Source organism: Rhea americana, unplaced genomic scaffold (genome assembly GCF_003343005.1).
Source record: "Rhea americana isolate MKP2758 unplaced genomic scaffold, rheAme1 scaffold_97, whole genome shotgun sequence".
Taxonomy (NCBI): Eukaryota; Metazoa; Chordata; class Aves; order Rheiformes; family Rheidae; genus Rhea; species Rhea americana.
Genome location: NW_028187166.1, coordinates 2,526,687 through 2,549,401, shown reverse-complemented (window position 1 = coordinate 2,549,401; position 22,715 = coordinate 2,526,687). Strand labels below are relative to the sequence as shown.

The 22,715-nt window shown below is 43.5% G+C and overlaps 2 protein-coding genes across 5 annotated transcripts; one reads left to right on the top strand and one right to left on the bottom strand.

The window, feature by feature from the left end:
- The first annotated feature begins 304 nt into the window (after positions 1–304).
- Positions 305–20,683, top strand: POMT1 (protein O-mannosyltransferase 1). 3 transcript variants are annotated; one of them, XM_085325343.1, is made up of 22 exons: positions 305–439; positions 1,133–1,256; positions 1,946–2,089; positions 2,385–2,491; positions 3,097–3,147; positions 3,503–3,649; positions 4,700–4,811; positions 5,554–5,619; positions 6,196–6,289; positions 6,741–6,896; positions 7,792–7,922; positions 8,125–8,220; positions 9,595–9,687; positions 10,739–10,835; positions 10,927–11,019; positions 11,542–11,662; positions 12,148–12,245; positions 12,765–12,878; positions 13,384–13,510; positions 14,199–14,376; positions 14,709–14,879; positions 19,897–20,683. In XM_085325343.1, exons 3-22 carry the CDS (start codon positions 1,968–1,970, stop codon positions 19,913–19,915), a joined length of 2,193 nt encoding a protein of 730 aa, XP_085181469.1. In that variant the 5' UTR covers positions 305–439; positions 1,133–1,256; positions 1,946–1,967; the 3' UTR covers positions 19,916–20,683. The 3 variants fall into 3 exon arrangements, with proteins under 3 accessions (XP_085181469.1, XP_085181471.1, XP_085181470.1); XM_085325345.1 differs by having other exon boundaries at positions 14,709–14,915; XM_085325344.1 differs by lacking the exon at positions 1,133–1,256.
- On the bottom strand, positions 16,634–22,066 carry UCK1 (uridine-cytidine kinase 1). 2 transcript variants are annotated; one of them, XM_085325356.1, is made up of 6 exons: positions 21,876–22,064; positions 20,308–20,404; positions 19,999–20,141; positions 19,804–19,898; positions 18,639–18,687; positions 16,634–18,235 (listed from the first exon to the last, which is right to left on the bottom strand). In XM_085325356.1, the coding sequence occupies exons 1-6, from the start codon at positions 22,012–22,014 to the stop codon at positions 18,048–18,050; spliced, it is 711 nt and encodes a 236-aa protein (XP_085181482.1). In that variant the 5' UTR covers positions 22,015–22,064; the 3' UTR covers positions 16,634–18,047. The 2 variants fall into 2 exon arrangements, with proteins under 2 accessions (XP_085181482.1, XP_085181483.1); XM_085325357.1 differs by having other exon boundaries at positions 18,151–18,235; positions 18,568–18,687; positions 21,876–22,066.
- Between the last annotated feature and the right edge of the window lie 649 nt (positions 22,067–22,715).

Genomic DNA, 22,715 nt, shown 5'->3' with positions numbered 1-22,715 from the left:
ACTAGCAAGTGTAATCCGCCATGTCCACAGCATTCAGAGGGACAGGGAAAGCCGCACTTCGGGGTGCTTCCCCCGCAGTGGGGGGTGGCATAGACCCCGGGGGCCGCTGCCTGCGCGGCCTGGCGCCCCCTCGGGGCTGTGGGGACAGCCGCCATGGCGGCTTCTCCCTCCTCCCCCGCGCCTTCCCTGCCGAGGCGTTGCCATAGCAACAAGACTCGCTTCCCTCACGGCGCCGCGTGCGTCTGACGCCACATCCGGCGCTGCGGAGGGGGCGGGGCGGGGCCGCGCGCGCCGGTACCGCCCCCTGGGGCGGCCGGGGTGGGGGGAAGGGGGCCGCCATCTCCTCCGGGCTGCGCCGCGAGGCCGGGGCGGCCGGTCCCGCTGCTGCCCCGGAGGGCACCAGGGGGCGGCTGGGGTCCCACTGCCCTGCCGCAGCTCCGTAAGGCTCGCGGGGCAGGAGGGGTGCGAGGCTGGGGGAGGAGGGGGCGGGTAGCGGTCCTGGTGCCTCCCCGTGTAATGCTTGGGGCGGGGGCGAGGCCTGGCAGGGGTGGGCCTGCCCCCCGCGTACGGCTCAGGGGGCAGAACAAGGCCTGGTGGGGGGCGTGGGGGGGGCGTCGTGCCCCGTGGAGGCCTTGGGGGGGGGAGGTTATCCCACTGCCTCCCCCCTTCTCCCCCCCCAAGGCTCAAGGCAGTGCAGGAGGGGTATGAGGCCTGGTGTGGGGGAGCTGGTAGGTCCCACATACCTTCTTGTGAGGCTTAAGGGAGAGGTACTAGGCTAGTTGTGGAGGTTCGTGGTCCTACTGAACCCCTGTAAAGATCAAGAGGAGGTTCAAGGCTTGGAGGGGGGGTTAGGGGTCCTGTTTTCCTCCTGGCCCTGGGTTCAAGGCCTGCCAGCACTGCTCGAGAAGYGGACTCGTGCAAAGTGTGGTCCTCTTCCCTCCTCTTTAGGTCCTCTTTAGGGTCACAGCCTGTGAGGTGATGGCTGGGTATGGGGCCTGCCCTTGTGCRCAGGCAGGTGGGGCAGCAGCGTGAGGTCCCTGGCGGAGATGGAGAGCACAGCTTTGCAAGGGGTTTCTTGCAAAAGGTGGTTCTGCAGGGTAACTTACAGCTGAACAGGATTTGTGTTTTATAGGAAGTGAGAAACRAGGACGGTGGCACTGCACTTGGTGGTGGTGATGTGCTCATGTCTTGCTTTGTTCTCACCTGATCAAAGCCATACAGAAGGATTTATTCCAGTAACTTTCAGTTGTATTGAGGTGAGGAGATACAACACTGATGCTGACGTTTTCTGACGGTTTAGCTCTTAGCAATTCTTCCTGCCCACAGGAGTAAGAGAGAATTCAGTCATGCTTTCTACAGGGTTCCCTGTCCCCTAGGTTGCGCTAGAGTCCTTCATAACCTACACTGGTGCTCCCATAGCCAGCTTTGTGAGACAGAGGATGTTTGTGGGTTTCCCCTGAACAGTTTACGTGGAAATATGTTTTTTCTTTCTCTATTTTTTTTTTAAGTTGTGAGAGCAGTCTAGTGTCTGAGCCTCTTGTGTACCATTAGCACCAGAGTTTGGCCTGGGAGGTTTGCATAGTGCAAAGAGCAGCAGAATATGGACTTGAATTAAGCTATTGTGTTTTGCAGAACCAGGGTAAGAAGAAGTAAAGTTTCCAGCTTACTACTGGTGACAGAGAGCCATATACATGTAGAAGCAGGGCAGATGAAAAATTACGTGGGGATTTTTTTTTTTTTTGCAAGTTTAGTGACTTCTTCATTTCACAGTTAAAGTTACTACTATATGTATARTAGAAAACACATACATGTGTAAACCAAGAAAACTGTGGAAGATCAGTTACCATGAATTACTAATAGCCAAAAGTAGTGTTGCATGCTTTCTGTCAAGTGATCTTCAGATAGCGAAAGGGTGACTGCTGATTTTTTCTTTCTGCTTTCAAAGGTTTGGAGAGACCATTGACAGGATGTTGGGATTTCTGAAGAATCCAATTGTGATTACTGCAGAGATAAATATGAACCTCTTAGCATTGACTGTGATGGGATTAATAAGCCGTCTTTGGGGGCTTTCCTATCCACGGGCTGTAGTGTGAGTAAAATATTTTACTTCCTCTTGGAACCACGGAAGTGTTTTTCTTAAAACACTTGCTAGTAAGAATGCAGCATCAGAAGAGCAGAGCTACCCTGGTGCCGGCCCCAGTGAATGTGGTAACAATGTTTCCCTAACAGTCAAGAGGGGAATGTAAGGGGGCCAAAGTGCTTCATTATCCTTCATTGTATTCTTAGCCTTTTGCCAGCAAATCAGGGTTTCCTTCCCTAGTATATCTGTAGCTTGCCAGCTACTTCCAATGAGACTTGACATGTTTCTTTCTGTTGTATTTCAGTTTTGATGAAGTTTATTATGGCCAGTTCGTTTCCCTCTACATGAAGAGAATCTTCTTCGTGGATGACAGTGGCCCACCTTTTGGCCATATGCTGCTAGCTTTGGGAGGTAGGGCAGCTGCTGAGATTGGGAAATGTCTGTTTTCAGTTGATCTAGAGGAGWGAAGTTCTGGTTAAATATAAGTTGCCAGATCCTGTCATTGGAGAAAAATACAAGGCAGCTGAGAGGTTCTGATGTAGAGAGAGTTAGGATTTCCCTTATTTAGTATTGTTACAGGGCTATCACATGAGTRCTTGGGAAGTGACAGAGCCATGTATCTGTTACCTCGTTGTTATCCAGTTGTTTGAATAAAGAGGAACATAAGATGAGAACTGCTAGTGACTAGAAATAGTAGGCAACAAGCTTAGTTTAAACTCTGAGTTCCTCTCTGTAACTGTGACATGTACAAGTATCTGTGTATGGAAAGGAGGGATTAAACCTACATACACCTTTGTCACTGAAAATCTGTTGTTCCCAATGTATTTTCTTCATGCTTCCACAGTTTATGAAACACTGCCGTAGGCAAAACAGTAGGAGAGTATCCTTTTTTGGGAAAGAGGCCTTCAATGTCTGSAGGAGCTGGGTGTTTGCAGAATGGTTCCAGGACCGATTTAGACTCATTCTTATACTCCAGTTTTGATGCTGGAAATTCTGAATTGCTGTTTATGTTTTAGGTTACTTAGGAGGATTTGATGGAAACTTCTTATGGAACAGAATTGGAGCTGGTAAGAGCTGATTATAACATTCTCGTTGTTTTGAGAAAATAAGCAGTGTTTGAGCAGCTGACAGATTCGTTATTCCTGACTARTGGAAATAATGCTGTATCTGACACTTTAGTTCTCCTCTTAGCTAGGTCTTCTGCAGGCCTTTAATGGAAGTTTAAAACATAATGTTCCCATAGCACAGAAGCTTTTAATCAGTTAAAACAGTTTGAAAGTAGTACAAGCCGGACAGTAAATAACTAAGGGTAGGAGTCACATTCAACAAGTTGTTGTAGTCATAAGGAATTCTGTATTGAACCAGCTTCTCTGCAATTAATAATTTCCAAATTCTTGTGTCATTTGTTGTCTCCTATTTTAGAATATAGTATGAATGTTCCTGTTTGGTCCTTGCGATTCCTGCCAGCGCTGGCTGGTGCTCTCTGTGTCCCTTTAGCATACCAGATTTTGGTAGAAATGCACTTCTCCCACTGTACTGCACTTGGAGCTGCTCTTCTGATTCTCTTAGGTAAGACTAAGCATATAGGTGCCCTTGGGCCCCATTTTTCATACAGGGAGGGTATAGTCCCTTATCCCCTTTTGAATTTTTAGAGCATGTAAAAGGAACAGTGGCTGGAGTAGCATCTCCTCACAGAACACTAACAACATGCTAGAGCCCAGTTGCAGTCCTGACCTGTATCAGTCTCTGCTGTGCCTCTCTGGTCCCCTCTGTCCATACAGCTYTGCAGAAGGTGCCGTGCTAGACTGCATCTTTAAACAAGATACTGCTAGTTCACTTCATTATTGAATAAAGTGGCTAGTCTTAACAACCTCACAGAAAAACACATTTCTTGCCTGTGAGGAGAGCTGTACTCTCTTCCTCAGAGGTTTACAGGATGAGTTACAACATGCTGTTTCTTAGCAGCAGGAGGGCTCTACTTACAGTTGGAGCTCTTCACATTTGTTTGTCTCCAAACTGCAGGTCCTTAACACCATGATTTGACACTGTTCTCATGTTTATTTTCTCTGAGTATCTGCTTGTGAATGCCTGAGAAGGAAGGAGCCTCTCACCAGCCTGTTAGCAGTCTAATAAGTGAAACTTCTCCTAGTTACCTGTAGCTCTGTTTCCAGTGCGGGAAGCCCTATGCAAGGCAGCCATAGCTCCATGCAGCACCCTTCCTTGAAAATTCATCATCATGCTCATTGCTTACTTGAGTCACTGCCTTGACTTTTGCTGCCTTGAGAAGCACCTGTCTGAGTCTCCCAGCATTCATTTTCTTTGCTTTTGTAGGCAAGCATAGCAGCCTTATCTGCCTACTGCCAGGCTCTACTTCCTGCCCACTTCTTTGTCCTTGGGGTCAATTATTGGCATGCACTTTGCCGAGATCAGAAGGTTTTTGTCCTTTTAAACTCAATAATTCCATATGACAGCCAAAAGGACTGGAAACAGATGGGCCATTCTTAAAGGGGCAGGTTCTTTTTTGCGTAATGATGCTATTTTCTGAGGTAAAGCACTTGTCTAGTAGTTTCCCACTGGATAARTTTCTCTAATTTTGTGTCCATCTCTCTTTTCCAACAGAGAACTCTTTGATCACTCAGTCAAGGTTCATGCTCTTGGAATCAATATTGATATTTTTTATCCTACTTGCAGTTTTGTCCTACCTGAAGTTTTACAATTCGCAGAGCTACAGGTAAAGCTGAATTGTCTCCGGTCCTTTTCGATTCTTTTTTGATTACTCTTTTATCACAGACTGTGTGTGTTTTTCTGTAAGTTACTTCACCTTTCTGAAACACACTTCCTCTGTTTGTAAAATCCAGAACTTTGACTTCTTACAAGGCTACTCTAAGGTTTTGCTGTTATGAACAGTGTTATGATCTTTTTTAACTGGTAGCAAAGTTGTCATTTTTTAGTTAAAATAAAATCCCTTGGGGAGCACACATTTTCCTTCCTGGATATTTTATTGTTATAGTTTCCTTCTCTCCACAGAAATACTGCTGATAGTAGGTCATTTACTTTCCTTTGTTAGTGTTTACCAGCACTGAATCTAGAGATCTTTGTCTCTTCTCTTGTGACTTCATTATTCTCTGATCCTTACAAGACATGATCTTAAAGCAGAATCAACTTTGAACTGAGTCCAACAAGTGGCTGAATACTTTGCTCTGACTGCAGTATCAGAAACCGGGTAGACCTTTAGTGTTCAGAATTGCTTTTCAGAATACAGAGAAATACATTTAACAATATCCTGTAGGTTTCAGCTGAGTGTTGGTGGCCTGGGAGGTTGAGTATGAGATACCTCTGAGTAGAATAAGAAATAGTGGAGACCTGCAGGTTTTCTCCAAGTTAAATTACCCGTATTCAAGCAAGTATATTAGAAATCCAAGCAGGTATTCAGATCTCACTGTAACATATTTTCCTTTGGCCTTTTATTTAAGTTCCTTCTCTGGAAGCTGGTGGTTTTGGCTTCTTTTGACTGGAGTAGCTTGTTCTTGTGCAGTTGGGTAAGTACTAGCACATCTTTGTTTTAGTAAGCTGACTTTTCTGCCCACCRTCTGAGGTGTAGGTGGGGCTTCATTCTTGATATTGTTGTGAGCATGCTTGTCCATGACTTATGTTCTTGAGTTAGACTGTTTCTAAGGCAAGCGTATCAATTCACTGGGAGCAATACCAGACATTAAAGGCTAATATCATGGGAAGAACAAAGTGTATTTTTCAAATATGTCTTTATGTTATAAATTAGCATCAGATTTCACCCCTCCTTCCTCGTCCCCTCAAGCGTCAGTAAGTCTGAATTTAGGGACTCGGTACTTTCTGATCTGTCACCTCGTTACCAAGAAGATTCTCTGCCTTTGTCACTGCCAGTTRTTTAATTTATTTAGCTAACAAAATACCCTTCTAGGTCAAAGTCTTGAAACTCACGTATATTGGCATGCTGAACTTGTCATGAATCAAAGCCCTTGGACTTAAATGTATCCTATTCAAGATAGAGTTTGAATATATACATCTTACATTAAGTAACAGTCATAGATGTGTGTAGTTTTTAACTCTTGATGAGTTTTTATGTGCTCTTTACTCAGAGTGAAATACATGGGTCTGTTCACCTATATGCTGCTTTTGGTCATCGCAGGACTCCACTTCTGGCATATGATAGGAGACCAGAACTTGTCAAATGTAGGTAGCACAACATTCAAAATACATTACGTATAACTTTTCCTAACAAGAACCAACTAAGAGACTTCCAAATCTTCAAGTAACAATTCTACCTGTAGCTGTTTTTTATACTACAGTCCCCCATCACAGTTTGCAAAACCTTGTGTTTTAGAATACTTTCCCAGTAAAATTGCTGAGGAGGATGGAGTTAAGTTTAAGAAACGTTTGTGTTTGTGATTGGCTTTTCTGCTAATATCCTTGTCTTGGTGATTTGTGGCTTAAAACCTACACTATTTTACATACCTCCTGTGGGCTTCAGTTCAAATCTTCAGTGAAAGTTATCCAGGTGTCCTCAGTGTTGTAGCTGAATGAGGGTAGTTGGGGGACTTTAAAAAGGCAAGTAAAACAAGCCAAGTGCACTGGTATTTTAATACCTGGAGTGTGAAAACAGTGAATTCTCTGTTTCTTCTAGGTTTCCTTGATGTGCCATTTTCTGGCTCGGGGGTTGTCCCTCATCATCATCCCAGTGATGATRTACCTATCCTTCTTCTACATTCACTTGACTTTGCTGTATCGCTCTGGGCCTCATGATCAAATTATGACAAGTGCTTTCCAAGCCAGCTTGGAGGTAAAGAAAAMATGGTCACACCTGCACTCTTGTTCCTGTGATCCTGCATATTTGTTCCTTTTATGACTTTTTACTGCTTTGGTGCTGTAGTACTGCTTTAAGTTTAAAAAACAAGGGACAGAAATCTGAATAGCAGATGAAAAGCTTTCTCCCAATGAACTGAGAGCAATATGTTTGCTCTTCTGTTGAAGACTTGGCCTTTTCTACAGGGAACTCCAAAGGAGCAGATACAGTACTGAACTCTTTTAAGTGATGACTTTGAAATTGGTCCAACAAAAATATGTGTATTATTTGAATATATTAAATTAATTATATTTACAATTTATTTTAATCCAGTAATTTAATGGGGAAAAAAACTTAGGGGATTATGGTTTAAAACATCCAGCTATGAGGAAAACTGTACCAATGTATCCAGCTGTATGCTGCTAAACACAGTGTCATCTGTAGGTGAAGGAAAGCCATATGTAGTGATGTCACTTGACGCGCTGCTAAAAGGCATTTATATACTCTAAGGGTGACTGTGTGATATGCCTGTAAGAGACCACTTAGTCTTTCTGTTTGTACATCATGGCTTTAGGGATATTCCCTAAGACACCGCAGACTTGCAAAGCCTGCAAAATATAATAAATAATTAAAGATACAATAAAGAATTATATATAGATTATTAATACATATAAGATATAATAAATAATTAAACATCAACAATAAACCAACGCCTGGTTTATTTAACTTCTGATGAGTGTAGTACTGCAAAAATTTTTTTTTTTTTAACTACAACCAGATAAGAAGGCATAGCTACTGCTATGTTAAAGTGACAAGTGACTCTTACTAGAATTTAAACAGCCTCTGTGTTGCTGTTTCTTCTTTCCACTTACCCTTTCATTATACTTCACAGGGTGGGCTAGCTCGAATCACTCAGGGTCAACCCTTAGAGGTGGCTTATGGCTCTCAGATTACTCTGCGGAATGTGTTGGGCAAACCCATGCAGTGTTGGCTCCATTCTCACAAGAACACTTACCCCATCAGGTGAGGAATCTGGTTTATTATCTAATCTTAGGGTGAAAATATGCTCTGGTTCATCTGGCAGTCCAGATATCTTAGTCTGAGTTCTGGCAGTCTGTCTATTAGGCCCGGTGGACCCACTGATCTGTTACAGATTTGTGTAGCTGTGACTGTTGAACACTGAAATGTACTGTTCACACCTGTTTTGTTTTAACCTTCTGTACAGGTATGAGAATGGCCGAGGTAGTTCCCATCAACAGCAGGTGACGTGTTACCCTTTCAAGGATGTGAACAACTGGTGGATTGTCAAAGATCCTGGAATGTGAGTATGCAAGAGACTTACTGCCAATCTGCTGTAAGCACAGCTCGATACACTTCCAAAACATAAGTAGTGCTTTACTTAAACTGGACATAACTATTCCTTGCTTATGAGGGTTGAAGCCCTAAGGAAAGTCATTTCAGCTACAGAATTAGGCTGGCAGATTGTCCCAACTTCATTATGTTAGAAGCATTATGGAAGGCTCAGAAATTCTATTTGTGCTGCTCCCACCAGAGCTCTAGCTGTGCAGTATGCAAAGGGAACTTTAAAGAGGAATGAGATTGATGGGAACTCTTCAGGTGCTTTGCATGAAAGTGAAGTTTTGCTTTTTGAAGTGTGCAAACCTTGACATTTAATTGCCTTGATGAGTTTTATCAAACTTGAATAGGTCTCAGAAGAGAGTAGAAATCACTTTTGCAGAATGAGTATTTCTTTGTACTTCAAATGTGGGATGAAATGTAGAGCCTGCCACATCAGGAGGAATTCCAAGTGTGTGACTGTGACTGAGTGTTTTCCCAGTGTAACTGTCAGTTAGGAGCGGGACTCTTTGTTCCTGTAGCTCTGCCAGTGAAAGCCGTTGTATGATGTCATTTTATACTGATCAAAAAGTTGCTTTTGTAGGTTTCTTGTGTTACTCTGGGAACTGTATAAACAGTTTTACCAGAAGGACTGTGTGCCATTGTAAATCATATCCACACTGGGAAAGTTTGGCCATAGTAGAAACCTTTCAAATGTAGACTCTACCAGACTCTTTGTGGGAACCACCGAAAAAGGTATCTTCTTAAAATTTTTCAGACTCAAGACTCTTACAAGCCCTGAAGAATGTGTAGGCCTTCTGTGAACCTCATAGAGCGATAAAATACAGGCAGAAGCTAGGTCAACTGCAGCATTCCCCTTGCCAAAGCATGCATTAGCCCTGTTAAGAGGCAAGTTGAATTTGGTCTCCTTCATGGAGACAGCCATTAATCTCTCTTATTAGCCTGCCAAAAGTGACCTCAGTGGTAGTAAAAACACCTGTCAGATCTCACTGAAGCACTTACTCATTTCACCAAAGCCACCAAACAGCTGTTTGATGGGAATAATCTGGACTTGCTTCTGACTGACCTAGATTCAGGCCACTGAGGTAAAGGCTGAGGTGTTGATATCCCATTACCAATCCCCTGAAACATTCTGCCCTTAACTCTCCTTTGTCTTGGCAAGCTTTGTTTCCATTCTGGTATAATCTATATCAGTTGCTTGAATTTCTCATTTTACCACCTAAATGTCTGTCCTTTTATCCATATCTGCAGCTCCTTGACCTGACAGTTTGGTCATGACAAAGTTGCATTATTTAGAAAGAAGAATGTAACCACTTCCTCTTGTGTATCACTCCACCAGGCAGCAGCTGGTGGTGAGTAACCCACCCCGTCCTGTCAGACACGGACACATTGTGCAGCTGGTCCATGGCATCACGACCCGATTCCTCAACACGTAAGACTTTTCCCCATCCTCAGCTCTTCCAGGCTTGCTTGCTCATTCTGTTTTCCCGGTTCTCAGAATAACTATTTGTGGTGGAAGTGCAGTCACCCTTATGTTCAGCTAGACTATAAACTACCTGTTATTCGAGGATTCTTAAGCAGCGGGGCTAGCAGAGGCCTCAAATGTTAGTCACATGGGTCATCCCTGTGCCCTGGAGAAAGGATACAGCATGCTGTTTATTTTCTGCAGTTGACTTGGCAGTGGGATGTGATACTAATCAAAAACTATTCAGTGCCTACTAGATGTTCTGGTCTAGTGTGCTAGGGGTCTTTAAAGGGGCTAATGATGGTTGCAGACATGTTGACTCATAGTTACCTGATACAATTCATGCTAATTCTGCAAATTCATAAGTACATATTTCCCTTGGTGAGTCTGAATCCTTCCCCCTTCACTGCCTACTCTCCAGGCAGGCAGAGATATTTAATATTTTGTGAGACTGACAGGTCATCTAGCAGCTCTGCTGACTTTCTTGGCATAATCCTGCATGAAGGGTGTGCTCTGAAAGTTAAGACAATATTTTGGAGAAGCCAGTGTGCTGAGGCTGACTGCTGTGGATTCCTGCCTGTTTTGTAAAGACTGCACTATGAAATGGCTTCCTGACTGCTATCCAAAGGGAGTGAGTGTGCTCTTGAATATCACTCAGATTTGGAAGGGGAATGTTCTGAGCTTGGGTTTTTGCTGTGTCCCTTCCAAACCTAATTTGTTCATTATTGGAAACCCCAGTGAACAGCTTCTCTGTTTGTCACAGTCAGTGCTTGTTCTTCAGCCCAGGACAGCAGTCATCTGTATTGGCTTCCTACAAGCCTGTTCCTGGCAGCTCTTGTTAGTGGGGAGTGTTCTCTTTCAGAGTAAACAGTGCAATCAGTACAAATGGGTTATTTGATTTTACTTTATTGGCGAATCTGGTCTAAGCAAACTCGATAACTTTATGGGTTTATTTTTCATACAGATTTGGTAAACAGTATTGGAGGATCTGTGGGTGCTTACTTTACTTGTCTTGCAGACATGATGTTGCTGCCCCTCTTAGCCCCCACTCCCAAGAAGTCTCCTGTTATATTGATTATAACATCTCCATGCCAGCACAGAACCTCTGGAGAGTGGTGAGTAGTCAAAGGGAAGGGAGGAGCACATTGTTTTCTGGAAGAAACAACTGAGACAAGATGACAATCAAAGTTTATCTATGTGTTGTAGGAAATTGTAAATCGAGAATCTGATACAGACGTGTGGAAGACAATTTTGTCAGAAGTGAGGTTCGTTCATGTGAACACCTCTGCAGTGCTAAAGGTAAGTTTATCTGCCTACAGCTTTTCCTCCATGCAATTTGTGTAGTCTCTGTGCTCCCAAAAGGCACAAACCACATAAAACAAACATATAAATAAATAAAGGAAACAATAAACTTGCTTAATATGGTAAAAGGGAAAAAAGGCAGTGCATGTTTCATGTAGTTGTATCATGTGTACTCATGGCTGGATTCCTTTTCAGCATACAGAGCTATCCTACTTCTCAGGAGGTTGTGACCACTCTATACAATTGAGCCTCAGAAATTGGTGCTGGGTCTGTGTGTAGTAGCTCATAGCAGCTAGAGCAGTTAAGAATCTCATCACAGTGTTTGCCAGAATCACTGGCTTTATAGGTGTAGCATTTGTTGAGACTGTATTGTGTRGTGACCTTAACATACTTTTTTTCAGTCTCTTCCTCTGATCTACTGCTCTCAGGGCCTAGAAGCTTCACAGTTAGGGCCTAGAAACTTCAAGCCTGAAGTTCAAATTGGCAGGACCATAAGTCTAAATCATCTTTCACTTTTAGCTCAGTGGAGCATCATTACCTGAGTGGGGATATCGGCAGCTGGAGGTGGTTGGAGAGAAGATATCGAAAGGCTACCATCAGAGCATGGTGTGGAATGTGGAAGAGCACAGATATGGGAAAAGTACGTCTCAACCRTGTTTTCTAGACAGATTTCTGTGATGGGGCCCTTCCTGTTCATGGAGAGGTGTCATGTGTTAATACATGATATGCACGTGTGTTTTGTATAAAAGTACATTCCTTCATAGTATAAGAGGAACAAAAACCTAGCCATTGTTTTGGATATTTGGCTGCAGTTCAACTTTCACATGGGTGGAAGGATGCTGTCCCATGGAATTACTTGTGCTGGGTATGGACTGAGGAGGATGTTCTCATGGTTATTGGCATGGGGTGTCTTGGCCACACTCAGTGAGACCACAGTAATGGATYTGAACAGCTTTTGAATGGGCCTTGACAATACCATGATGCCCAAACCCTTAAAAATCCCTTCCAAGTTCTCATGCATCAGAAACTGGCCCCTCGAGCGAAGAGCCGGGATATATCATGGGCTCATACCTTGATTTCTCACTGTTATGCTGCTCTTTCTGGACTATGCTGTTTTTTTTCCAGGCCAAGAGCAGAAAGAAAGGGAAGTGGAGCTCCACTCTCCTACACAGATGGACATCAGTAAAAACCTCAGCTTCATGGCCAGATTCGCAGAATTGCAGGTGAATATCGTCCCTGTTCCCTTTCTGTTTGCTTTGTCCTTTGTTCTGCTGCAGAGCAGGAAATCAGACATTTCTGCAAACCCTGGGTCTGAGAAGTCATTGTTTATTCCTTGCTGATAGAATAATTTGGCTTCCTCAGTTAAAAAAAAAAATCTGAATGCTCTTCGAAGAGCTTTAGAAAACTGCTCAACTGTACTATTCAGTRATGAGTACATGAATGACTGTGTAAAGAAAAGAAAAGGAAGGAGGAGGAGTTGGGCATCCAGAATCTTTCTGAAACTGATGTTYTTGTGTGTGAAATCAATAGTGTTGATGCCCCTTATTAACATTTCAGAAATTCACTAAGGAAAGTGCATTTTATTAGAACAAAATAAAGCCATTTTATTGATCAGTACTCAGTACAAGAAATGAAAAATCTTTTTCCACTCTCAGATTAAGAACTTACYATCTTACATGTGGAGTTGCTCATCCATGCCTGGTATCTCAACTGTGGTTCCAATTCTGTTTCCTTTGTTCTAGTGGAAGATACTAACATTGAAAAATGAAGATACGGAACATAAATACAGCTCCTCTGCTCTAGACTGGATCACGATGGATACAAATATTGCCTACTGGCTCCACCCAACCTCTGGGGTAAATTCGAAGACGGGAATAAACATGAGCCCACAGAGCAAAGCAGATGAGTTCTGATGTGAGCTGCAGAGGTGTGAGTGAGAGCAGGGCTGCAGTTAAGAGTTCAATCCAAAGAGCTGGTTTAGAATGGACTCTGTTAAGAATCCTAGGTGTTTCAAAGCAAATAATATTTTTTTTTCCCAGGGGAGTGATTTTTTTTTACATGTGATATAGCTTTTACAATTGTTTCTTTTAATGAAATCACTTCTTGCACTTTTTTTTTAAAGGAAAACTGCAATTTAGTAGTTACCATTACTGATTCTGTGTAGCATCTTTTAAATGTTATATATTAAAAAAAAAGCGTCTAAAAGTTTATCAACCTGCTTCCTTCCAAGAAGGATCAGGTTACTAGTCAAGTACATTCTGAAGTTTTAATTTAGCAAGTATATGTGGATAATATTTGAACTTATCTGAAAGAATTGTGGCACGTTCCTTCTTCTGACTCAGACCATCTCATATCCTGCAGGCTCAGATTCACCTCATTGGGAATGTTCTCACCTGGACTTCGGCTAACATTGCTGCTGTGGTCTATGTGTGTTTGTCGTTGTGGTACTTAGTACGACGAAGGAGAAGAATTTACGATGTTCCTGAAGGTCTGATTCCATAGAGACGAGTTCTCCTGTTCTACTAAACTTTAATGGGGCCAGAGCCACATTCTCGCAGCTGTGTGTTTAGCTGTGTTAGCACCTTTTCCCGTGCAGTAACTGTGAAATTTTTATTTTGGATGCTCAGGCATGTAGAGAGTACTCTCTCTTCTTCCTGCCCAGCAAGAGATTGATTATGGCCTTTGGGAAGGTGACCATCACCTTATGAAACACTCTAGTAGCCAGCATAATATTTGAGTTTATTCTCTTGATAAAAGYAATCTCCAGGCATTAGGTTTGGACTATATGGAGAACCTTTGTGACCGATTTGAAGGAAATACAGGGAGATGATACTGTCTCTATGGGGGGTATTTATTTTAGATATTTTATCTTTCTGATAGAGGGGCCCTCTCCTCTGCCTGCCCTGTTTTCCCTTTCTGGAAGTACATTGTGCTGTCATGGGGTGAAGCTGCTTTGTTTTGGCAGTGGGCTGTCTTGATAGGTACTTCATAAAATCATGACATAATTTAACCATTTCCMTCCATTGAGGAGTGTGGTCAAGTTGAAAGTCTTTTAACACAAACTATAGAAAACAAAAGCCTGCAAGTAGGTTACGTTTTAGAGACTTTAAGTAAGTTTCTAGGAACAGTGTTTTAAGATGGTATTAGGGCCAGAGTTGTTGTTCTCTCTCCTGCAGATGCATGGCAGCTCTGGGTATCAGCTGGTAGGATCTGTGTTGGAGGCTGGGCTGTGAATTACCTGCCCTTCTTCCTGATGGAGAAAACGCTTTTCCTGTACCACTACCTACCTGCCCTCACATTCCAGATTCTCCTGATTCCCATTGTGTTACAGCACCTGAGCAATCATCTCTGCAGGTATGTGGGTCATTGCACAGTTTTTAACAGATGAGGACAAAACAAGTGGGATGGTTCTTTCTTCCAATGCTGTCCTCTTGGCAAGCTACTGCAGGCAAGCAGTATGGTTTGATTTTGTTTTTTTCTCAGCAGTGCCTTTATTCCAGCATGGCTGTGGCCATATCTTGGCATTTCCCTGTTTTTTTTTGTTGTTGTTTTTTTTGTTTTTTTTAAAAAAAGCCCCCCTCCAAAAAAAAGCCATATCTGCTTCTTGGATGGAGTATTTGGATAGCTTTGATGTAACTTGAATTATTTTTATTTTCCTCCCCTCCCCTTGCCCTGCCCAATCCCAGATCKCTGCTTCTCAAAAGCATGTTTGGCGCATTGGTTGTGGCCTGGTTCTCTTCAGTTTACCTTGTCTATAGCACATTCAGCCCCTTGACCTATGGGGAACCCTCTCTGTCGGTTGCTGAGCTCAAGGATTTGCGCTGGAAGGACAGTTGGAACATCCTTATCCGAAAACGGTAACAGCCTCCATTAAACTGCCAATCTTGTTACAGGTAAATGGAAACACATTTTATGCAAAGCCGAGTATTTATTGTTAGTATAGCTGAAATCTTAGCAGTCTGATCAAATAATTGATATTAATCCAAATTTAACTAAAATAGGAAAAAAAGRAAAAAAACCCTACTGTTACAGAAAAGGTCTCAACAACAGGTGAAGTTGTTACGAACAGATTCCCCACTCGCTATGCCTTTTATGCTCCCCTTTTTCCACTGTACCTTGAGGTTGTAAGGTTGCTGACTTCAGTCTGGAGGGTGGTTACAGCACGTTTTCAGCGTCCCAGGTCCTTTTCTGGGAGGAATATGATGTTGATAACCAGAGGTTTCTTTTTCCTCTTTGCTGGGAGTCTGATATTGATGGTTTCTTTCTTCTTGCTCTAGGGTACATGTGAGTCTATTTTACATATTTCCTAGCACTTACACACTTTGTTCTTTCTTGCTTGGTCTGCAATGCCGTGTTACAATAGAATTTACTATAGATTAAGTAAGTCTTCTATATATTGGATACATATTTTCTTTTCTCTTAAAAACTGCCTTTGCCCAACTCCAAAGTTTGCATAGCTTTAACTACCAGTAATTGGCCCCTATGGTCTCCAGGATCATCCCATGCTTGTATTTCTCGACACAGAATTTGGTGCCCCACTTTCATGGCCTCTGCTAGCAGCCTTTTATCTCTGCACTACAGCATTACGCTAGGATTAGAAATAGTTCATTCTACACAGAGCAATGACTTGTTACTAGTATCTATGTATAATCATGTGGTATAACCATAATTAAAACAAAATTAAAACAAATTAGGAATTAAGAATGCTGTTAGAGCTAAACKAGGTAAAAAAAACCTCCAGGCAGGCCAAGAAAAGTAAGACAAAGCCAGACAGATCCCGAGGCCTTGTGGCATTAGTACAAAGCCTGTGGCCTGTTTCTAGCAATGGCAGTATTGTATTTACCGGGCAACAGGGTTACACCTCAGATGTCTTTGGAAAAGGAGCTCTAAGCGAGGTAGAACTGAGAATGATGAAAGGAAGTCTGTGCTGGCTTGTACATTTAGGTTCAGGGTAAAACTTCCAAGGATAATTCAGCTCCATCAGCAGAGGTGGTTTGCAGCAGCAGGCTCGTGCAATAGAGATCAAAGCTTACTGAGAACAGCAGTATAGACTGACCAGAGTGTTTTTAGTGTAGAGCTYCCTACTGCTGTAACAAATGCTGTTCAAGGATGCCTTGATTGTCTCCCCCCACKAGGAAGGTACGATCAAACACTGGATTCACTCAAAGGAGAGTTTAGTGACTATTTTGCTGCTCCTTAAAGCTGCCCTGATAGCTAATGCTTCAATGAAGTATCTCACTGTTTAAGTTAGTCTGTCACCCTGACCTAAAAAGAGCTCAGCAGTAGCCAGGAAATGAACTGCTTTCTCTCTCCCTCCCTTCAGCATTACACAAACATACCACAGAGCCATAGTGTTCACTAGTAGATAACCAACCTCTACCACTTTCTACTGTCTTGAAGATGGTATAGAGATGACAGTGCAGACTGCATTTTTATTTTTTTCTCTAAAGCTTCYGCCATTACAAAGATAAAGCTAACAACTCTGAGTTGACCTTAGAGGCAGAAAGAACTGTTGAGTGTAAGAATATCTCCCAAACTGTTCCCTTTTTATGTTTGTGTTGTAGTAAAAGTAGCGCAAGCATCTTTTATGTAAAATGGTCATTTCTGCTCACTGTTTGTTCATTTGTTTATTAGCCAAAGCAAAACATCCACAGCCAACACAGCCAGACCTTSGTTTTAGAAAACTAGCAAATACAAAAAAGTTTGTCTTAATAACATTCTCCCCCCCACCCCACCTCACCCCTGTTATTAGACSTACTCTAAGTACAGACTCGGTGACAGAAAGATACAACATAGACGCTTGTAAAGGTCCAACTGACGCTTCATTTCAGAAGTTTTCCAGAAACTATGTTGCTGTGGTATCACTTATTTGCAGTAAATTGCAGAAATAGGAATATCACTGTTTATAGTTCCAGCTTCATCTGCTCTTTTTAGAAAACCAGAACATTCATGAGTTTAAAACTGTTCAAGTGTAAGATAAGCACTTTGACTCCACTTGAGGGTAGAAACATGTCCAGATAGTACAAWCAGCTATCAGGCAGGTCTCACAATTCGCATCTGTCCCCTTTGCTGATTTAACTAACTACCCAGTTCTGTAGGTAGATGGATTCTGCCCAGCAGACCCTGCAACCAGCAGTACAGAAACATCCTCAAAGCCACTAAAACTGACAGGGTCAGTCATCTTTTTTTTTTTTTCCATGAGCAACTCAATCCAGTTCGAGCTCACTATTCAGTAACTATGATAAAAGAGACTGTATTTGGGCACAAATTGAAAGCCTCACCTACAGGTAGTGTAGCAAGGTTCAGGACCTTCGGAAGATACAGATTATGAACCAGAATCAYACTGCTTCTTAAGCCTCCTGAACTGTAAGTAACTTTCCTTTTTGTCCCAGACAGCCTTTGTTTCACCTCTAACTTGGGGAAGAGATTCCTCTACAGTTGTGTTCATAAGGTCAGGTCTCCTGCTCCACAGCTGCTACAGGTGATAAAGGAGGCTGGCCAGCAGGAAAGCAATGCCAGAACTAGGTCTCAAGGTCCCAAAGAGCAGGTAGAGAAGAATAAAGACTGTACCTGCTTGTTTAAATTAACAGGGTCTGAGCTTGTCTTGGACAGAGAGAGACTGTTTTCCTTTTCAAAAAAAACAGGCAGCTAAATTTTCCTGCAAAGGAAGAGCAGCATCAGGGAAATGGGATATCTCATTAAACACCTGGTAGTGCTTAACTTTCAGGGGAGACTTCACAGCATTAGATACCATTTTGAACATTTTTTTAAAAAAGGCAAGTAGAACTGCCTCAAACCGGTTCAATGAGTAACATAGCCAGACAAGCTAGGGAGAAAGGGGCAGGGAGGCGGCAGTAGTCCAACTCCTTCCTCTCCTCTCTGTGAGGAGTTTCACACCAGTATCCCCTGTGCTGCTATGACCATTTAAAGGGCACTTCACAAACCATTTTGTTAATAATTTTTCTTTCCCAGATTTTCTTGGGCATTGGTCTGGGTCAGAGGCAAATCCTTCAGACTCCGGCAGGTTAGTGAGGACGGCTGCTGGACTCCAGATGTGACCGTTTGCCAGCTGCTAGCACGTTGCTGCTCTCTGCTTGTTCAGGGAATGGGCGCTTGTAGGTCCGACCATGTCCATTCATTGCCCCTCGCTGCCACTTGCAGATGTCTCCATTCAGGATGTCTTGAATGTGCTGCACTATGAGGTTTATAGCAACTGCAGAGGAGAACAGCAAGTATAAGACTTGGCTGAGCTATGTGAAAAAAATGTGGAATATCCAACCCTGTCCAACTCAAAACTATAAACTAACAGCAGGCCCTTAAAAGAAGCTGTGCCTGCCCTCTGCAGTGAGGTCAGACCTCAGCAGAGGCAGACAATTGTAATGCCAGCATCTAAAACCAGCATCCTGCCTTGCACCTCCAATCATATAAAACATTCCAGCCTTCAGAGGCTGATAATCTAGCTCAGGCTCTGAGCAGCTCCCTCCCCTGCATCCCTCTAACACAACACAACGTTGTAAGCATGCAAACAGGACAGTGGTGTACCACCTGCTGTCACTTCCCAATAGCCAACCCCAGAGGTGGTTTCCTCAGAGACAAAGAACTGAGCTCCCTTTTACCCATGTTGTCAACACCTCGAGGAATGATCACATCTGCGTACTTCTTTGTCTGCAAAACAGAAATGGTGGTGAAGAGTGTCACTGGCAAAAGCCAGTTATATTGAAGGAAGAACCTACCAGATGCCTCAAATCTAAGAGCAAAGATGGAGAGGGTTTTTTGTTTGTTTTTAAYGCTCTTGAGTTGCAAGTTAAAGCTTGCTGTTGCAGTAGTATATCTAGAATTGAAAAGTCATACTGGGTAACAGGGACTTGGTCTTACTGTCCCTTTGTAATCACCAGATAAAAACCAGGTAGGCACTTGACCAGGTAGGTCAAGTGTGGGAGTACTTGCTTTTATGCTTGTGAAGAGTACATTGCCTTGAATGGATTGTCTATATTTTGTGGTACAAGGATTTCAAGGCTGAGGTCTGTTTGATAAGAGTTAGTTCTAATCAGCATTTCACAAGCCATCGCTAAATCTCTGTTAAAAGCCCAGGCCCCTAATGTGCCTGTGAAATTCCTTGCTGCCTCCAATCACATTTTATTGATTTTGACCACTCATAAAATCCCTGAGTTTTTTCCTCCCTACTTAAAAATCAGTTAGCAAATTCAGCATTTTTAATGAGTACCTTTACAATTCCAACATTGCTTTGATCTAGAACAACAGAAGCCTGGACTAGTCTTTTCCATCTTCTTTAATCCACATACAGGATTTTGTTCTCAAAGGATTTTCCAAATTAATGTGAACATCTAAACTGGCCTTACATTTTATGGAATAACAAGCAGCCTGTATAATGATCTGCCCCATGTTTCATCAGTATTCCCTGTTGAGAGAGAGTCTGCTAGAAACGGATTCTTTCTTTCCCCCAAAGACTTAGAATAAATGCAGTGTAGGAGTGTTCAGTCAAAGGCCCCATGCTACAACAGCCACGGCCATGAGTAGTGAGAATATATAGCAGCTATGCACAGATTACCATGGTGCTTTGCAAGCAGAAAGCACCAACCTTAAGTTCCTTAAGCTTTTAGTGATTACATAGATGAGCCAGAGAGAGTATGGGATTCATGAAAAACTCTTATCAAAAGCTGTTGCCAGCAGTGCTATTCCTACAGTACAGTCATAATTCCCAGGCAACTCTTTTCTTTCTCTTCCAAAAAACAAAAATCAAATTAGTGAAACGTTTCATACCGGTAAACAGAATTCCTCAAAGGCAGGTTTGACAAACGTCGTATACTGGGTGAGGATCTGCTCAAGGTCCCTGCCACGTTTCATATCTCGCAGAACTGGGACAGGAAAATAAGAAACCATGAGTTTTATCCTGAATGCAAAGGTGGATAAGGAGCACCACCACGCTGATGCTGCTGCAAGAGAGCAGAGCATTACCTCTGCGGGACAGCCTGACATCCGAGTCTGTGTCGACAAAGAGCCGGAGATGGAACATGTCCCTAATGTCTTGACTGTAGAAGACCAGGATCCCCTCAAAAAGAACAACATCAGCTGGATAAACCACTGTTGTCTCTGCCAGCCTGCCAGGGAAAAGAAAACAAAACAAAAGAGCACTTTACTAAATGGATCTTGCACCACATTGAAAGGGTCCATAAGGGCCAGCTGGTAAGTGGAGCAGCTCCTACAGCAAACGGGGAGACATCAACCTACACAAGCCAGAGACCTGGCACAAAACTGAAAACCTACCTAGAATGGGTCACGAAGTCATAGGTTGGTACCTCAACTGTTTTCCCCTCAACAATATTTTTCAAGGTTGTATGCATCAAATCGTTATCAAAAGCATCTGCAAGAGGAAGGTATAAAGAGGAAGAAGTTCAGATGCTGCTATACCAAATGTTYGGCTCAGATTTTCTAGTCATGAAGGAGACGTTCACTGTCTAGTATTACATCGTGGGAAAGGGAACYTCTGGCTTATTCTTTCCTACCAGCAAGAATCCAACACCCTCCCCACCCCCAAATTATAATTGCTGTATTTGGTTACAAAGACAAGGAAGGGAGAATTTGTTGTTTAAAAGCAACTACAATACATTAAAATAAACCAAACATGAAGTTGCCATTCTTACCTCTTAGTAATTATACAATTTATTTGTGTGCGTCTCTTTTAGTCTGTTATTTAAAAGTAATTTAGAAAGTCTCAGACATTTTTAAGGCTTTTCAAGAGAGATACCCACTCCGTTTAACCCACAACAGACACTAGACTTCAGACCAGGGCAGGTCATTYTCCCACTTGCCATTAAATAGCATTCCCCAGAGTAACAGGAACAGTTGGTTTTTTGTTGAAAAGAAATACCAGGAAAGGACATGGAGCTCTGTGTAGTTTATTTCCGTGCCAGTTGAAAGTTGGGAGACAGAGCACCATGCAAGCTGGAATGCTGTCCAACATCACTATCCGCAAAGATGCGGTAAAACAGCAGTTATCACCTGCAGCAATGCAAATTTCAAGATTTCCTGACAGTGATGTGTGCAATTTAAAGACAAAAGATCATGAAGGGGAAAAGCATTTCTGTCCTTTCTGGCTTAGCTTTACAGGTTGTCCAACACTTTTCATGTTCTGCAAGCCCTTTCGGTAAAACCCACCTCATCTCCAAACAGTAATTTAACTGTGCTTTACCTCTACTGTGCATTTGCTGGAACTGAGGCTCAAAAGACAGCAGCTAAAGCTGTGCAAGTTTCTTCCTCAGTAAGACATTACCACGAGTAGACTCCTGATCTCCTGGCAACAGCTCACCCTCAACAGAGTTTCTGGGAGTCTGCTCCCTGACTAACTGGTGGCCTTGTAACACATTACATGAAAGACAAGATACACTCTGCTGCCTGCTTTAATGACTGAYGCTCCTAGAGAAGCTGCTGTCCTCGTGGCAGGCAGCTTTAGAATTGGCAACCTCCCAGCACAGCACGTATGTTGCAATAGCCTGTTTCTATGCACTAAGAAGTCTGGAAGTGCTTTGCAAAACCCTTTTCCAGGCAGCAGCTATCATCAGCACACCAGGACGGTACGGCAAAGCGGGAGGGTGCAGTTCAGTGCAAGGGCACTTTCACAGAGGCTCCCTTAACAGGGAACGCCAGGCACACACGCCTGTGGTGCTACACCAGGGGTTGCTCAGAAAGATTTGCTACAGTTTCAGTGATAAGAGGAACAACATTCCCAACTGTCCTCCAAACAGAGATTCAGTGCCCCTTGCAGACATGCCGCCTTCCTCTGAGTCACACGAGGTGAGCCTGTATATACGCGTGGCTGATTTCTGTGGCTTTACCTGGGTGATCAAAGTTGTACTGCCCCTTCAACGCCTTGGCCTTCTGGTCGGTCGTGAGCACCTTGTAGAACCTGTCTTGGCTGAGAATGACAACCTTGCGCTGGCGGTGGTCCACCTCGTTTTGGCCCAAGAGCTCCATGATCTTCTCGCATACCGTGGACTGTGAAGGAATGGATCAGACAAAGCAATGGGACACCCTGGCCCTCTGCACCCAGCTTTGCAAACGTGAAAGCTCACAGCAGCCTGCGAAGTTGCTGAGGATCACCTCTGCTACACAGAGCGCAAAACCAAACGGTGCCCTCCCYGTCAGGAAACCACGGGAGAGGCAGAAACACCGCGGGCCTGGTTCTGCCTGCCTGAGCACACTTCCACTATTCTGCGACCTGGGGGCTTTGGCTGCAGTTAGAAACATCCCTTTGGAAGGAGCGCACACGGGGGGAGGTGGGAGAGAGAAAACCAAGGAGCAGAGTTGCAGTTTTACGGGTTTGGAGACACGCTATTGCTCTCCTGCCCGCCCTTATCRGTGCCTGCAAAGAATTTGCAAGACCGCGGCTTTCTTCCAAGCATCTCCCTTATCCCCCATTACTTAAACGGTTGCGTAGCTGCTTTGGTTAGAAGGCCGCAGCATGCTTTGGGACCACGCGCTGCCAGCACYCCTTGGGCTGGGTTTTTGGTTGGTGGGGGCTTTTTTTTAACCCCACAGGGCAAAGGTGGGGTAACCGTCACGGTTTGGGAAGCACAGAAAAGCCGCGGGCGGTCGCTCGGCCGCGCTGAACCCGGGTGACAGACGCGTGTCTCCGCGGAGGACCGGAGTGCTCCGCGCCGCCCGCGGGCCAGCGC

What these genes read in the sequence shown, in the direction of transcription:
- UCK1 (XM_085325356.1), bottom strand. Translation starts at nt 22,014, where the DNA reads ATGGAGCTCTTGGGCCAAAACGAGGTGGACCACCGCCAGCGCAAGGTT. An exon ending in GTACAACTTTGATCACCCAG is followed by an intron (nt 20,405 to 21,875) that starts GTAAAGCCACAG and finishes TTCCTCTTGCAG; the next exon opens with ATGCTTTTGATAACGATTTG. An exon ending in GACTTCGTGACCCATTCTAG is followed by an intron (nt 20,142 to 20,307) that starts GTAGGTTTTCAG and finishes TTTCCCTGGCAG; the next exon opens with GCTGGCAGAGACAACAGTGG.